The sequence below is a fragment of the Haplochromis burtoni genome, unplaced genomic scaffold, assembly GCF_018398535.1.
Source record: "Haplochromis burtoni strain Fernald_Lab_line unplaced genomic scaffold, NCSU_Asbu1 Contig_57, whole genome shotgun sequence".
Taxonomy (NCBI): Eukaryota; Metazoa; Chordata; class Actinopteri; order Cichliformes; family Cichlidae; genus Haplochromis; species Haplochromis burtoni.
Window position 1 is genome coordinate 1235575 of NW_024582418.1, and position 18369 is coordinate 1253943.

General features: G+C 38.5%; 1 protein-coding gene across 2 annotated transcripts in view; it reads right to left on the reverse strand.

Annotated features, from left to right (window-relative positions):
• Positions 1 to 655: 655 nt before the first annotated feature.
• LOC102312708 (contactin-associated protein-like 4) overlaps positions 656 to 18369 on the reverse strand; it is an 80533-nt gene continuing 62819 nt past the window's right edge. Inside the window, exons 18-24 of one of the 2 annotated variants that reach the window (XM_005922451.3) lie at positions 17082 to 17321; positions 14070 to 14309; positions 8639 to 8772; positions 8312 to 8399; positions 6740 to 6958; positions 4832 to 4903; positions 656 to 3022 (exon numbers count right to left, since the gene is read on the reverse strand). In XM_005922451.3, the coding sequence (XP_005922513.1) occupies positions 2826 to 3022; positions 4832 to 4903; positions 6740 to 6958; positions 8312 to 8399; positions 8639 to 8772; positions 14070 to 14309; positions 17082 to 17321 (1190 nt within the window). In that variant the 3' untranslated portion in view covers positions 656 to 2825. Of the gene's footprint in view, positions 3023 to 4831; positions 4996 to 6739; positions 6959 to 8311; positions 8400 to 8638; positions 8773 to 14069; positions 14310 to 17081; positions 17322 to 18369 lie in introns of those variants that run through there. The other variant, XM_005922452.3, reaches the window with a different exon arrangement.

The window sequence follows — 18369 nt, forward strand, 5'->3', positions numbered from 1 at the left end:
TAAGCAATCAGAATAACATCAGCCTTGTCACACATTCACACATTGCTGAAAACTTGCTTTACCTCAAATAACTGACAATAATTTTGACTCGTGATCTGATTTGTTTCCCTCCGAGTGCCGCAGCATGTGTCATTACAACAAGTCCTTTTCTTGTTCTCCCTAATGAGGTGTTATTAGAGGCACCGATGTGTCTCTTCCTGTAAATAATACCTGCTGACAGCCACCCAGCTGCTGTCACCTGAATCGTCATGGCATGTGTGTGTATGTGTGTGAGTGCATACAAAGTAGGTGGACAGCAATCGTGGGAAGCACAGTCATGTCAAAGCTTTGTGTTCACGTGTTATTGTTATAGCTCGGAGAGAGGCTAGGTGCACATCGACATCTTCTGCACCTGAATGCATCACAAAGCAGCAAACGGTGAAGTTATCTCCTCTCTGCAGACAGATGCATATTCATATCCATTAGAAATGTCACATGGCGAAGAAAAAGTCCCACCTAACTTTTATAGAGCCTAACATTCAGAGATGTAAATGTATGGTAATTAAATTTGCTGTTTCGACTTAATTTAGCAGAGAAATAATTGATTCAGACATTAGCTGTCTAAATCTCAATTGATGGAGCGTCTTGCAAGTACTAAAAGCCGCTCATTGATCAAGCTCTAAAGCTCATGTTCATCGATTCAACTCTACTCTGTACCATTTCGCAGAGACTGTGCTCATGTTAATGGAGTCAGTGATGGAAAAATTACAGCTTCAGTAACAGAACAAAAAGGTTAATAATGCAATAAAATTGCAGGGTTATAATTCAGGTGAAAGAAAAGATAAAGCCACTTCAGAAAAAGATCATTTATTTTCAATTCAACGAACAAAAAACCGTGTTTGTTACTAAAATAGCTGTACAAATTAAACTCTAACAGCAGGTCACTCTAACTCACTAACACCACAGTAAACCTTCAGTACGATTAAAAAGGATTGTGCTGCTATAGTTCAGAAGTGAAGCACTACTAGAAGAGAACCAAACCTATCAACACCACCTTGAAAAGTACTCTTCAAAACAACTCAACACGACATTCACTAAAGAGTTCACACTATATAAACTGATTCAGTGTCCTCTTTAGTCTGTGGTTTTGCATTTAATCAACATTATTATTTGGTCTTCTGTTCCTCATTACATCCACATCCTCCAGGCCCGTCTGCATGCTTCTACATGTAGTGGAGTGATAAAGCTATGTCGTTTTTCCCAGCATGCCCTGCATCGTCTTCAAGCATTTGGTGCCATCATTGAAACACACTTCCATGACTTCTCCTCAGTTCAACTCGGGTTTATCGTAGGGGTCATTTACTCACTTTTTTAATGAAAATTTTTAACTTGCACATGAAGATGCTGCTGAATCAGCTAATAAAATCTAATGACATCTGGGATGAAAAGAGAAAATACAATAAAACTGAAATCCAGTCCTTGCTTAAAATACACCATAGAAAAAGACAACTTACAATGTTCTCAGCAAAAACATGACCGTATACTGTGTATGCAAGCGGTTCACTACATTTAATTTTCACACCATTCCCGGCTAAGAGCAATGAACACAATGAGAGAAACTGAAGAATTTAGATGAGGTTTTTCTAATCTCACTAACCTTCCACAGAGAGGAGATTGGGGTGGAGTGATGGGTTGACAAAATATTTTACATAGTACAGCAATATATTTCTTGTGTTGTTAAACCAAACCTTGATAAACCTAAACAAGTTGTTTTCAATGAAGGTGAAACTTATAGGAGCAATTTGGGTTTTTTATTTGGCCAGAGAGTGGGTTGGAGGTACTTGGCTCAAAATATAATATTTATGTTATACATTTTTCATATAGTCCTTAGGTCTGCACCAGTTGATACATAAAAATGTTGTTCATACTTAACTGACTTTCAGATAAAAGGAAAAAAATGATATTGGGACAAAAAGTGGAATGCCTTCATAGGAACCGGAGGCGGGAAGTAATGAAGTGTGGTGTATCCATTACTGGTGTTTATCATGCGTGATATAAAAAGATGTGATAGAGATGAAAGACGAAAAACATATATGCAGGGAATATGAGTGGAAAGCAAAGACATGCCTGCGCTAGAGAAAAGTGACATCGTGAGAGAAAATGAAGACATTAGTCCGCTATCGTTGAACCAAAATAGTCAGCAATGTCCTTAAATAACCAAAGCCTTTTGGTTTTTACTTACTTGAGCAAAGAAGTTAAATCAGTACCTCGACTTCTACCAATCGGTGGTTTTTCCACCTTTGTTCAGATAACAGATTTCAGAAAATGAATACAAGCCATACTTTGCTTTGTGTAACAATGAAAGAAGCATGAATAACAGATGTTAAAGAAAAGAGAACACAAACATGTTCATTGTGAACAGATACACTTTTCTTTCCCACCATGAAATATAACATTAAAATAAATGAACTGAGCTCACTGACAAAACAGCAGACATTCATTATCAACATCATTCCTGTTCTTGTCCTGTTCTTTCTATAATCACAAGAGTGGTTGATATAAAGTCAGAATTGTAACATTTACATCATTTTCTATGTACAGTTTTTCCACCGATGATATTGACATACGACCATTTTTAGAGTCTGTTTAAAAACACTACCATAGAAGCAAAAACAAAGCAAACAAAATGAAAGAACATGAGTTTCTGTCTGTGTCTTCCTGTCTTGTTGAGCCAGTAGTCAGGCTCAGTTTGTTGTGTAAAGCACTGAGGCTTGACAAGGCATCTCTATCTCTGTCTGTCCCCTCAGCTCCAACACTGCCAGGTCAGAAGCAAGTTGAACCGTCACTTAAATAAAATATTCCTTCTGGTTCTCAGTGGGACCGTTCTGTGAAGTGATCCGACTTCTGAATGGCAACTCTGGATTGTCTTCGGGTTTCACTGTTTTTACTTCCTGGCGCTGACATGTGCATTTCCTCCTGTAGAGGAATCGGGCCATTATGGCTAATGAAGACACGGTTACAAATATCACGACAGCTATCACACCTGCAAAGCAAATAAATGGACAAAGTTATAACAGTATGGCAGAGGCAATATAAGTATATGTTAAGGACATCAACCATAGACTTCACATAAACAGTGGATGTAACTTCTCAGTCTGAAAAGCTGATACTAAAGTGCCTTAAAGCAGCCAATAGGAACATCCCTTAGCTTAGGCTCCAGTTCTGTAGACATAGAGAATTGTTGGAGACTTCTTCCATGCAAACTGTATACGACAACGGCAGCCTTACTTAAAAAAGCAAATACAGGGTATGCAACTATGAGGTGCAATCAAAAAGTTCTGATTTGACTCATAAAAATAAAAAGTGAACAGTGAACAATTCCATTAACACACCTGAACAGTGTTAATGGAACAGTTTTAAAAATGTCATTTTGAAATTCAAAGCATATTTTTTTGCCTTTGATAAAAATGAAAACTCTTGTTCATAATTTCTTGGTATCACACTAGCATTTTTCCTAAAAGTCAGTGTTCGTAGAGACAATCTGTTTGAGTCTATGTTTCTGCTTTTTCTTCATGTCTAATGAAAAACTTGTGAAATTCTCAAGCCAGCAATTTGTGGATTGGACTGAGTTTTGAACATTTCAGGGAATTTCAATTGGCCTTATTGGGACATTTTTTTTGTCTTTCACAAGACTTCCACAGAAAGCCACAGCACATATCACCCTGTTCTAAGGATGTCATAATTTGTTTGCTTTACATGATTCATCAGAACCACAAGTACGGTGTACACAAGCTGTCAGTAAAGGAAAGAGAGTCGGGAGAAAAAGGAGCAGCAGTCTCTAATGAAACACCCAGCCATATGTGTAACATGGAGGTGAGATATTATTTTATAATACGTTGCTGAAAATATACCTGCAACAGTTTAAAATATGTCAGAACTATATGTAATCAAAAGAAAAAACATTTTATGCATCATGAATTGTTAACACCTGTTAACTGTCAAAGCTGAAATTAAAAGTTTCTTCAAGTTTGCATACATCTTAACATTTCTTCTTGTAAAAATAACTGCAACTCTCTTAATCCTTTACATATTGAAATAAAACCAGTTATAGACTTATGGCATGTGCCCACCATCTGGACTACTTTATGCAAATCATAATGCAGGACACACACAACCTCTGGAAACTCCTGAAAAAGGCTGAAACTATTCATTGCTGTTCTACAATGAAAGCAGATTCAGGAAACTAAACTGGTTACAATTGAGTGCTTTTGTCTTATTTTCAATTGGAATAAATTATCACCGGAGAGCCAAACTGGAAACAAAACATTATGAAATAAAACTCCTATCTGAAGGTGAGTGGTCAGTGGCCCAACAGACACAGGAAACAAAATTGCTTTGCTTCATCATTAGTACTGCAGGGTCCACATTTTCTCCAGGCTCCCTGGGCAATTTGAGCTATTAGAAGGTATCTACACTGATGTTAGCAATAACAAAAACTGACAGGAATTGTACTTGGAGTCGAACGTAATTTGTATTCTAATTAGCCATGTTTTCCTTTGTGTATTCAGACACAGTCAAGCTGTTTGAGAGGCAGCTGTGGGCTTTCATTTGCACAACATGCAGTTCAGTTTTAATCATCATTTCACTGCCAGTTCCTCTGCACTGAGGTGTGTCAAAAGAAAGGTATAAATGAATTCCAATAAAGGAAAAAAGATGTGATAGGAGAACAAGTTTGAAACTGTCTATTAACTGACTTGACATCACATTATCCCCGTTGGCTTTGTACACAGTTTCTGTCTCATGATTGATGATAATGGCAGAGCCACATTGAAACAGGTTGCTGCCACAGTACCTCCGATGAGAGCTGAGTCACTCCTGATGGCATTCACTAAAGGCTGACCTGTTCCCACTGATCCAGACTGGCCTGCAGAACAGAGACATAGAAGAAAAGGTGCAGGGAGAATGAAAATATGAAAGAGAAAAGAGGGAATTTGCAGCACAAGCATCACAGGGGAACTGAAAGAAGATGATGAAATAAAGTACAGAGAATAGATAAGAGAAAAAGAAAAATAAGGAAGCAAAGGATGGCCATTAGTGAGGCGAAAAATAGATATTGCGACATGCTCAAAAGAGAATGCAGAGAGGGGGAAACAGGAATCATCTACGGTGGGACTTCAGAGTGGATTAGATGAGTGACCACAGGGGAAGGATATGACAACGCAAACTCTCACCACTGGTTCAAATTAATTGCCTCATTTTCTAGCCGTTACTGCAGTGCACAACAGCATTAGAGTCATCCACATCATGAAGTTGGAGAGGTATCACCCACACAGAAGTGCCTATGATAGGAATTTCAGTAATATTAATTATTTGAGTCTGATGGGAAACATAATCCCGTGGCTGTGCGGTAAAGGAACATTACAAATATTGGAGGATGTGTTTGCTACTCACTATCTGACCTGTGTGGAGGATGCTGTAGCTTTCACAGATGAGACATGTCCAAGCGTTGTCCCCTAACCACAAATCTGTGTTTTAATATATGCCTTTATTTTCTGTAATACGTTTAGGCTGACTTTTACAAGAATAGCACATGACCTTTATGACTGTTGTTGCTCCACTGTGCAGAAACCTGAGACATGATAAGTCTGAGTGGTAAGCAGTTTAGCATCTTTCTTTTCTTTTTTTGTAGCAGTGTTTATTTGAAAATCTGCAGGGGGAGACCAGACATTGCATTTATGATGATATTCAAAGCTATTTGGATGATGTTCTAATTATGCAAACCACCAGGATAATGTCATTACATTTAATTCCTTTCCCTGACACATGCATTTGCAATTGTAAAAAGAACATCTGTAGAGGCTGACATAAAAAAACTGATGTTTGACACTATCCTAGTCGCAGGAATAATGCAGAAAAACCATCATCCAGCAGAAATTGCCCCATGAAACGTCGAGATTGTCTTCACCTAGTCGTTATGCGTGGTTTCAGATCTGCATATAACACAACTGAGGAAGCAACAGCTCATTAAATAGGATGTGCAGCTTTAGAAATTCAGATATCATTGGTAGAGACACAATATTATATTTTCAAAACGTATTAATAGTTTTAAACACATATACGGTCTAAAGTTAAAGTAAGTCATACTTTTTCTGCCTATGAGACACCAGTCCTTTCTAATTTTCATTCTCATTTGGCAAAACACCTGCTGTCTCGGGTGTCCTTTGGCATTTCTGCTGTGGCAGTAGCAGTGGTGTCATTCTTAACTCGTCCCATATGGATGCTTTTAAAGGATCTCCTGATGCCACATTCACATGCACAAGCTAACTGACACTTTGCAACATGCAGAGTTAGTGTAAAGAGGCCTGAATTAGATGCCTAAACTGAGGTGTCCGAAGAAACAAAAATAAAAAGCATCTGAAAAGAAAATAAATCAGCCAGTGATTTCAAAGCAAATCACTCTGCGTCACGCAAATAGCACCAGCTCTATTTTTTTATGTAAGCCATTTCAAGCTGAACAAATCAGATAAGGGGAGCAGGAAGTCAGATACAGGAACAGCAGAGAAAATCCAGTCAACTTTCAAAACCGATGACCCCATGCAGACAACATGCTCTGCTTCTGAAATGCTCTCTGCATGATTTGAAGCCATGCGAGGGACAGAACAAAACTGTGTTGGAGACACAGTTTGACCATCATTGCCACCACTCCAATCTCCTTCAATCTCCAATACCAATAAAGAGAGCAAGGAAATAACCCTCTTACCTGATAGATGGTGTGTGGTTTCTGTTGCATGAGAGAGGTTGGCTGAAGTAAAGCCACAAATGGACTGGATCAGCGGACCAGTTACGGTAACTGGATTAGTTTTTGGGTGGAGCAGAGCAGCTTTCAGAGGGCTGATGGAGTTAAAGAAGACAGCAGATAGACAGCCAGTGAAACCCAGAGAAGCAATCTGAGCCAAGTCCGGATCCAACCCTTCAGAATCTATAGAGAAAAGACAAGCACACAGACTGTGATGTTTTATAAAATGTACAGTAAGGATGGTGATTACTTCACTTTTTTAAAATTGATTTTGCTTTAGAAGTGCTACCGTAACTCTGCTAAAGAACAAAAAGGAAAAATAATACTTTGGGCATAACAAAAGCAGATAATAAGAAAACAAGCTGAAAGAATATTGCTTCAAAGTGGTAGGTGCAGCGGCTGATTTAGAGTATTGACCAAATAATCAGTGTGTGGTTTTCTCTCTTCCAAATAGTCTGAGGTCTATTAACTCCACTGCAATGCACTCATAATTACTAGGAGAAGATGACAATGATGAGGTTACTGATGCAGTTTCGCTATGAGGTGAAAACTGGCATCAGTGAACCTTCTATTAAAGATGCTAATGTTGTACATTTAGTTGTTACAAATGATCAAATGTTTTATATGTTTTTTAAACAAAAAAAGGACAAATAATGTTGACAAATGGCTGGGAACAAAAACAAGGTTACTGGAGGATCCAACAAAACAGCGACAACAAAACAAAACAAAAAAAGTCCCAAAATACTCAAGAAAGCATGAAGACACATATGAAGCTTTTCTGTTCTTTGGCTCATTGTCTCCTCTGTACTTTTTGCCTGTGACGTGACCCTGAAACGAATCTTAGTGCATTTGAGGTCCCTGATTTTGTTACTTGTTGAAAGTCAAGCTTTAGCTGCTTGGCTGGAGTCGGGACACACAGCTTTAACCCTTTAAAGCCTGAATGATTAAATAGTTGCCAGAAAATTCAAATGTTTATAAAACAGAAGTTTTATTAAGCCATCTGATGAATTTGTATAAAAATAATTTAACTTGCAATGTATTTTGCTGCATCTGGCTTTTTTTTTTAAATTCCTTTAAAAAATATTAAGCAATTGATTTCGTTTTTTCAGAAGGGGAAAATATACATAGATGATCTAGAAGTCTCAAAAACAGAAAACTGAATGCAACCAAGATTGCAATGGCAGAAACATTCGTCTCAGTCTTTCAGGAACCGGTGGGTGATGTCACAGCAGCTTTCATTTTGTATACTGTCTATGGTTAGCACTTAATGAAGTTGTAAAATTGTAGTAAAGCTGGTGTTATGTTAACAGCAGGGAATAGTTGTTTCTGGCCTGGAAGGAGTTTTGTTCTTATCATTTTGTGCAGTAAAACTGAAAGCAAACCTTGTGTCATATACACCCTATAGTCTAGACAACACTGCCTCCAGTGAGGGAACCAGTGAGGAAAGGTTTGAAAGCCTTATTGTCTGATATAGCAGAAAAAATAATATTCTGTCTGAGTGCTCTTCAGCCTGAAAGGCCTTGCTGTCTCACTTACCGTGCACACTGCCAAGAACCAGCGACCTTATGCCATTGAATTCTACACCAGATGTCAGGTTGAAGTCCTCTTTGGGATTCTGGTCAATCTGACAGAAAATAAAAGGTTTCCCTTCAAAACGGGCTTTCAAATAAACGCCAACACTTGAATAGTTAGTAAGTACTTTGGTATATACAACAAATGATATAATGTAAATACTGATTTTCAGGGAGGTTTTATTTCATAAACCTCCTGTCTGTTGCTTTTTCCGCTGACAGAGGCTGACTTATTGTTTATTATTGACTAAGAAGACGGGTTGAGTGCTTTTTGTTTGCACGTGTGTGTTACCTGCATAGAGACAACGTCTGCCAGTCGACTGATGGTAATAACATGCAGCTGTCGGTCGGCGAGGTTCTTCACTTTGCTCCTCAGTATCTCTGCATCTTTGCTGCTGTCCAGTCTGTACCTCACCTCTAGCTTATCTGTGGTTAACAACAGCACAGTAAACTGCTATATTTCTGTGTGGCACAAAAGACAGGACTGAATAACATTGAATACATGTTTAAATGGGAAGTTTCAAAAGCTCCTGCAGTTGAAGAAAATATTGTCTAAAATCACCTTACATAAAAGATATTCTTCTCCGATTATATTCAAAAAAGAAAGCTTTCATTGCCGCCATGCATCCTTCCCCTTTGCCATCTCTGTCCATTGTGTGGATTCATTGTCCCTGCCTTTCTTTTAATAAGCTGGCGTTAGATATTAAAATACCAAATTAAGTATTGGAATTCCTTCATACCAACTGATTTTTGTGTGGCTGGTGTGGATCTCATGCATATTCTAGACTATGTGATGCTCATTTTCAAGAGCATGCTGAACTTTATAAGGTGAAGAGGAAATAAAAAAATAATTCTTAACCTCCTAGAACCTGGCGTCAACATATGTAGACATCACATTTTGGGTTGTCTAGACCCAAAAAAAACAAATTCTGCCCCACAGGGGCCTGATATCCACTTACGAGGACATATACTGCCACTGTTCTTTTGAAATTTAAAATGAATGTCCTCATATGTGGATCATTTTTGTCAGAAACAAAATCAGGTAAAAAATAAAAATCAGGCAATTCTTTGTTTTCACATTCATCAGGTCCCAATCAGCCCAAATAGCAAAGAGAAATTAAAAATGCATGCCATGAAAGAGTTCCAGTCTTAGGAGGTTAATATGAAACAAAAACAGCCAAGATTTACATTTTCTGTTTTCAAACTCACACACCACTGTCAATATGCACAGTTTACCTTTTCAACTTTACTGTAAATGTTATCAGTAACTTCATTTATATAATAGTGTGCTTTCATTGTAGGATTGTTTATATGATCCTCTGTTGCTTTTTTGCTTTGAAAGTTATTCGAGCCATCTTTCTGGAAACTCACATTTCCTTTCTTCCACTTATGTGTTAATGAAAATTGCACTTCTTCCCTAGAAAAGTCTCAATTGCAGTGTCTAATAACTTGAGGTGTAAATGGCAAATTTAGATGCAAATTATGAAGTGGAGGAGTGTCTACATCCAGTAAATAGTTTTTGTCATGTCTCAGAACTGCTTATGTTGTTTCTGCCTGATCTCATCCACTCATCAACCTGTTGCATATATAATGCGGTCGTGTCACTTACTCTTCCCTTGATTTTGCTATCAGTGTAGTATTAAGCAATGGTTACATCCTTTTTGCACATACTCGTTCTTACTCTGTAATGTTGCTGTCAATTTATTGATATTTATTTATAATCACATCTGTCAACCCTGAATATTTATTACTTGGTGACTTGTATTTGTTGTATATATTGTGCTATTCCTCATATATTAACATATTATATTGATAAATAGTCTAATTTGTTATTGTTAATGCTACTGTTCTTTAGCAACTGTAACCCACAAAATTTCTCTAGGGATTAATAAAGTATTCTGATTCTGATTCTGATAACATTTGAGTGATTTTTTGCTCTTCTGCAAAGGTTTTTCCACTTCCCTCCTTGTCCACTCTCTGTTGCCATTTTCATCACATTTACTTGATGTGCTTCCTCTTTTGACATTTTGACAGCTCTCTATATTGGTGTTATTCACTCCATTAAACCTTTTTACATGCTCCAGAGGTCCTTGTTCTGGATCCTCCAGCCTGTGCTTAAAATAAGGGGGGCTTTAGAAGTTCTGCTGCTGAAGTTCAAACCTAGCATGAGAATGGAGTATAAAGGTGTCACGAAGAATTGAGAGAGTTTTATAGACAAAACATATTCCTAACCAGTACTATAAAAACTGTAACTAAGCAGCCGGTGAGTGCACAGTTCCTAATTTCAAACCTTCATGACTTAATTCCAAACATAAACCTTTTACGTTTGTAGCATTTTAAAAGCCATCTTCCTATTTATATTAAAAATAGACCCAATCAAATTTTCTCCATAAACATGCCTCATTATATAATCATGAATATATTGAAGATTATATTAATTCAAAAGATCTAGCTCTTCAAGGGTATTAGCAACTGAACAATGATCCAAAAAATATCCCGAAATAATTCAGTATTTGGAAAAGCCAGGCTCTCTACAGCATGAAGTACTTTGATTTTCCTCACACCTTTTTTAAATGAATAATGACTGATCTCCATTGGTTGTAGGAAGATGTGTTGCTGATCAGGCTTTTCTCAAAAGCAAATGTTCCGTCATCCACTGCGAATTTAAACACATTATTTTTAGTTTACTCCTATTCATATCAGCATATCTTTAATAATAATTTGCTTATGAGAACAATGACAGGAGAGACAAAGTGAGAGCAGCAGAAAAAAAATGGGGGTGAGAAAGAAACCTGTTCCAACTTTCAAATCATGCATTATTCATATTTTCAGCTCTGCTAATAATTTTTTTTAAACAATTTAATACTTTTAACACCCGTTTGGCTTCTGAACCGTGCTTATTAAAGGTGAAGAAACAGCAGTGAGCCAAAGGCAGTTATAAAGTGTGTTCACACCGTAATGACCACGATTAACAAGTCAGGGGAGGTGATTGCTGAGCTGACAGACTGAAATTACTCCACAGAGAGAGTTTGTCAGCAAGCTTTAAGCTAGTAGGTGGTAAAAAGTTAGCAAATACTGAAGATGAAAGGTTCAGCCATCACTAACAACACCAGGTGCCAGAAGTATAAAACTCTAGAGATTCACAACTAAAACTGTGTGGAAAAAAAGAGAAATTTGCATGCACATTGTTTTTGTTCAGTCTATTAGAAATATATTATCTGTATGTGCCCGAGGCTAATTTCCGCTCTTATCATCATCCACAAATGGATGTAGAGACTCCCTAAAAAAAGCCTATAAAATGCTGTCTAAAACACATTTTCCTGTAGAAATAACAGTTCAAGTGTGGGAAAAGGCATTTCCATGCTTTTACTAGATGGGTCTAAACTAGAATAAGTCTGTTTACAGACAGTCAAATCACTCTTTCACTTTCACCGCTTTCAGGTAGCTAAAATATCCCACGAATGAATCACAAATTTCAGTGCACCTGTTACCTCTTATGTACTTATTAACCACATGAGCTCAGCGGTGGAGTTATTAGATAAACAAGATGAAATGAGAGGTATTAATTCTGTCATTTCAGCAGTCTGATATATATAATGGTTGAAAGTGAAGGTGGAGCCTCACTGATTTAACAACTGGTTTCACGAATTATAAGCATAAAAGTGGAAACACGGCTTATAAAAGGAATTTCAGTCAGCTACCGAAGACAAGCCCCTTCCGTCTAACCTTTTTAAAACAAGAAAAAAGTATAATTATGGTAAATTATGTAATGATACTACCACATTCAAGCTGTATTCAGTATAATTTTCACTATTGTAGCTCCCTGAATGCAATGCTTTAAGCTCTAAATTCTTCAGCATCAGGATTTTCAAAACCTGTGTTCACTCACAGCTGTTAGCCTACAAGACAACATTAGCTTCATAACAGAACACTGAATATTAGTAAGATAAATTTCACGAGCTGACTTTTCCACTAAAATTCAAATACAGTGCAAACCATGTTTACGGTCCCAGAATCATCTCAATGTGTGTGGTGTGGGCTAAAACTGCCAAAAGGATGAAGCTGATGACATTTTCTGTCAAAGAACAGATCCAGGGATAGTTTAATCAATCTGGTGTATGACTTCACACTCGCCTCTCTTTACGACAGCAGAGAACAAGACCTGAAAATATTGATTGGTGTAAATTGTAATGGTGCATAGACTGGTGTTCATGCAGTACTTTTTAGCCTTACTGACCATTTAAAGCACTTTCACACTAAAATGCCATTTTACAGACCTTTGTATCTTACTTTTTTCTAGAACATTTCAACATGCAGTCAAGAGGAGACAGGGACCAACTTTGCCTTCTGAGCCCGAGTGCCCCACCAAAACATGGTGGTAGATTGGTTAATCATTGGCTTGATCATCTTTTTTATTGACGATCACAAAAGTGCTGAATTTCAGCAGACGTATCCTTTATTTAGACATGCGATGAAATATAATCTTCCTGTTTAAAACTACAGCAAAAATAAAAATGTTACACAGGTGCAGTAACACCACAGCAGCAACAGCGACACATCAACCAAGCTGCTCGCAGTCTTGGCACAGAGTCTTTTCACCAGAAAAGGCTTGTCCAAGAGTTTTAATGGGGTGCTTCAGTTTATTGTCATGTTGACTACCTGATCACCATGGAAACTGTATGACCTCCTGGTCATCAGCTTCCTCCTGGGTTATTAAAGCAGCCGATTCGCAGTCTATTTACAGCTAATTTAGGTGGTATCCCACTTTCAATAGGTCTGTCAGCCTTCTTTGTCCTTTCCGACTCAGATGGGCCCCTCTTGTCTCTTTTTTTGGCTGAACTCACAGTGAGTTGATTAAACACAGAAGTGAACAGGAATAGAGAAGAGGGGAACTTGATGATAGGAAAAAGAAGGTGAGTGAGGGCAGGAAGACTCGTTGTATTAAAAAAAAAGAAGGATGACAAACGGAGAAGAGCTGAAATTATGGATGAGGCCTTCATAGCCTGAATTCTTGATTTTGATGTCATTCACTATTACATGACTATTACAGAAACACCAATAAATAGCTTTAGAAATCCATTTAAATCTGTTATTTTGATAAGACTGAAAAAACGTTTCATTTTTTGTAACACTCCTCACTTTTTTTTTTAGTTACACCTGTTCAACTGCTCACTAAGGCAAATACGCAATCAGCCAATCAAATGGTAGCAACATGGAGGCCCATTGACCATGACCATGTCTACATTTTGATGAAACTGAGCATTAAAACAGGGAAGGAAAGAGATTTAATTGACTTTGAATGAGACTGTCCGGGCTGGTTCTGAAGCTTACTGGTTTAGAAGCAGGTGATTTACTGGGATTTTCCCCATACAATCATCTCTAGGATTTACAGAGACGGTCTAAAAAAAGAGTAAATACTGAACACATCTGGTTGATGTCAGAGGAGAATAGACAGACTGATCGAGCTGATAGTAAGGCAACAGTAACGCAAATAACAACTCAAACCCTGAATCATATGGGCTACAGCAGCAGACGACCATACTGGGTGCCACTCCTGCGAGCTCCTGCGATGCTACAATTTTTGCCTTATGCTACAACACCACTGTTACAACTTATAAATATAAGCAACAAAAGGTCATGGTTATTTTATAAAGGCGAAGTCAAAGTATTTGATGCAAGAACACTTTCCTTATTAAAAATACAGAGAGGATCTCAGTGCTCACCTGGCTTGCTGAGCAGCACAGCAAAGTACTCTCTGTGGTAGGAGCTGACGTACAGGAGCAGAGCAGGACTCTGGCTGGTCCTGAAGCTCAGGGACACATTTTCTGCTTTTAGGGTTATGTCAGAGTAGATGGAGGAGGGGAAGGAGCTGCTGCTGCTGCTGCTCCTGTTCAGCTCGTTCACCATCTGCTCCTTGAAGGCATAGGTGACTGATGTTTCTGACTTGAAGCTGGCTGAAACCTCTGTAGGGAGTAAGTCGACAAATTGAATTACAAACATAGAAGTTACAGCAGTTATGCAGTAGTTGTGGCGGGCATTATATTTTAATATGTAGATGATTAATTTACAAGCTGTGAAAGATTTTACTTGAGCTTTTAGATTTTAGCTAGGAGTTCTTCTTCCTCACATCAAGCATTTCTTTACCATTTCATACACATTATACCTGATAAATAAGCCCCGGAAACATTTTATCCCAGTCGTGTCATTTCACTGAACCACATCATTCTGCAGATACTGTATAGTATGATTTTGTCAGCGTCCTGGGACTGGGCGACCCAGGACCCCTGGGCAGTCATGGACCTGTGTTATTGTTGTGTATTTTGGTGTTGCTTCCCCTTCTCTGTGCTTGTGTATGTGTGTGTGTGTGGGTGGCTGAGCACTTGTTTATAGGCGGCGTCAGGCCTGGAGGATGTGGCCCTGCAAGGGGACTGGCCACACCCGAAGCCACACACCTGCTGCTGATCAGGCCTCGTCGGGGGAGCTACTTAAGAGAGTCTTGGAGCTCCCACCGACGCGGGATCATTGCTTGGGACTTCACGTTAGTTACCCAGTTTAGGTTTTGGTCGTGTAGTGTATGCCTGCCATTGTTCAGTGTCCTGACTGCTGCCGCTATTGTTTCCCGCAGGAGGAGCGTGGAAGGCTTAAGGAGCAGCGAGCACCGGGAGTGCAGACACGGGAGCAGAGAGCACTTGGAGGACACGACACGGGAGTCTGGGGAAAAACACGGGGATTTATTGTTGTTTGATATCACCCTCTGTAAATAAACGCACTGCTTGAACTTTGAGCTCCGCGCCTGGGTCCTCCTTCCCCACATCCCCATGGTCTGCCAGCCAGACCGTGACAGATTTACATGGCTATAAATAATATGTCTTTATACTGACAACTAATCTCACAAGAGACAATATCAATGATTCATATATTTAAATGTGCTGTGCCTCTGTTTCATTGACAACACCTAATTAGTGAGCTGGTGAAAAGGCAGCCACAGGAAACCAGCTGACAGGTGAAAAAAAACAACAAATCTGGCTCTCTAATTATAACAGAGTCGGATGTCAGAGTTATGATTTCCACTGTAGATAAAAATGCAGAGTTCCAACAAGCAATGCAGCTGGGATTGTTAATAACTGAATATAGATAAGCTGTGTTACTATGCCGATGTAATGACTCAATATTTCTCTGATAACTTAAATAAAAAGAAGTATGGGTGCGCACTAGTGTTATGACACATTCCCTCCATCAGGATGCCCAGCAGGGGCTTCTTTACTGACAGTTTTCGGAAAATGAAACATTTGTCAGAAAAGTTCAGTTGAAAATCTTCACAAAGCTTCTGGTTTCCATTTTAAAATCCTCCTCTTCTTTTGGCTTCTTTAAGAAGTCAACATAACTGATCTTCCTCTCTCACCACATCAATACGTCTCCTCTTTGGCTCTTATCTTTTCCTCCTGCCTGGGCTGGCTTTACTCCTGCCATTAAGGTTGCAAGCTTTTGCACTCTCAGTGCTGGGACCAAGCCAAAATGAATGCGAAGCATTTTGGCTTAGATTTGACGGCAGATGCCACATCAAATACACCTGCATGCAGCAGTGTTGGTCAGCAGCGGTACTGATCCTTTTTCATCATAGTTTAAAAAGGATTTGAGTAGATTTTAAAACTTAGTTTTGCCTTTCAGAATGAAGACACAAGTGATAGTACACTATGTCTCAGTCACACTAAACCGAAAATAGGACAGCAACCTGCTAAAGACTAGGAAAAACTGGTAGCTTTTAGGTGATAGAAAAGGTAGCTGGTAAGCTTGTATCTTTTATGTTCTAACAGTGTTGTTCATTCATTTGTTTTATTTATTTATATTTTCTCTTGATTTTAGGCACTTTTTGACCTTGTTTGTGTTTTATAAATAAGTTTTAATTGAGTTTGTACACATTCACCAACTGATTACAAGTAGTTGCAAATAGTTAATCTGAAGTTGGGCATGTGACACTGCCTCTGGGTTACCACTTTTGATTGCCTTTTGATTGGGAAGCAACTTGTCTCCTATTGCTGTCCAGCTTTGACTGATTGCAATCACTCTCAAACGGATTGCTAAAGGTTAGCAAATAATTCCTGTCTAATTCATAAATATAAACAGAAAGGCCAACATGTCACAATCAATTACAGTAGTGTCGATAAGTGCAACTTGTCTATGATGCATCTCTTAATCTTTATCTTTAAAACTACTATTTCAAAGGCAAAAACAGCACACGTCTGTTGCACATCATAGCAATACTTTTGGTTGTACTTTGGTCTCCAACACTGGTCGTCGTACATCTACATGTACAAACCAAACCTCTCAGCTAATCCTTGTGTATATACAGTAGAGTATGCAGAGTGTGCCCCAGCACAGCTGGGTGTGACCTCACTTATATATGACATTACTGTATATGTGTTTTATTTATAGGCCATCCAAGTGCTGCACTGTAGCGCATATGAAGGTGGCTGTGTTGGAGGTCAGCAACTACAGTTGCTCAAGAGATGCTGACTGGGTTTTTAAAAATTTCAAAAGACACACTCATACTTCAGGTTCCTGTGTTAATTTGGATTATGTGACTTTTGATAGAGGAAGAACAAGAACTGCACTACTGCTAAAGTGACCCAAGGCTACATATTATTAAACCCCAAATTTAAGCTTTTAAGTGATTTTTAATGTAATTTTCAATTTGACATTGTGCATCTTTGAGCTTGAAGACCAAGTCTCTGTACCTTTGTTGCAAAAAGGTCCAGTGTAAGCGGATGAGCTGCAGTCGCAGGAGAAGCTGGTGGGTCTCTCCACACAGCGACCCTGATTTTGGCACAGCGAGCCGTAGCTGCTACAATGGCCTGGGCATCCTGCCTGAACCCCAGGGGTGATCTTTGCTCTCTCCTCCAGGTCCAGAGTGACGCCATTCAACTGCAGAGAGCGGATGCAACCTCGAAAGCCCTTCTGCCTTGAAGCTGTGCCTCCTGAACACACAGGAGACACACAGAAAAAAAAAGCATACACTGTAATGAATTTTCTCTGTTGTCTATTTTATTCTACTTGTGTTTCTGTGCAAACCACCAATGTGAAATAATATAATCCCAGTGATGTTTAAACATTTAACAGTTGCCTGGAGAACAAGTTAAAAATTGCAGGTTTGTCCAAGACCCAAAATATATTTAAACACAGTGGCATAAATCACAAATCCTCGCATTTGAGAAACAGTTGCCATAAAACTAATCTAGCAAATATGGTTCTTGCACATGCAGAAAGGTTCCCTTCTTGAAAGCTGATGTATCTATTGTTAATTTAAAAAAGAAAACACCTTTTCTAACTGTGGCAGTCTGTGGGAACATTTTTAGCCACCTGGTCTTAGGTTGTCTAGGATTTACCTGATGAATAGGTGAAAAAGAGATGCAACATTTTGATAATTGGAACTAACAAAGTTATGAATGTAACTGAATGTAACTCTATTTTAACCAGTTTATTTTTCTATATTTATCATTCACAGTGAAATAAAAGTGCTGCAGGACAATGCAACTTAGGAGACATATTTGCAGTGCTTTATCTTTTTAGATGTAATTTATCTTAATCTAAAACACTACCTATATGATTTTTATGCATTCATACTGTACAGACACGCATGAATGACAAACAATCTGTGTTATCAAATTCTTAAGCAAAACTGACTGATCTGATTCTATTATTAATGGCAGAACATAGTCTGCACCTCCAAGAAAAAAAAGGCCTGTCATCGGTTTCATACTGAATTTTTAAAATGAAGCACAATGAAACCCAAACTGGCAGGTGAAAAATTCCAGAAATTGACATTTCACTGGCTGTGGCTCTACTCACCCAGCACCAAGCTGATTGTTGTTATCTAGAAAGTTAGCGACCTGCCAATCGCTCTGACAGTCTGCTTGTCCTGTCTGGTTGGCTGACAGTGACAGGAAAATATTTTTTTTTCCTTCCAGGTCAGAATTTAAACTCAAAAAGTTATTGTTTTCTGAGTTTTCGCATCACAACCTCCAG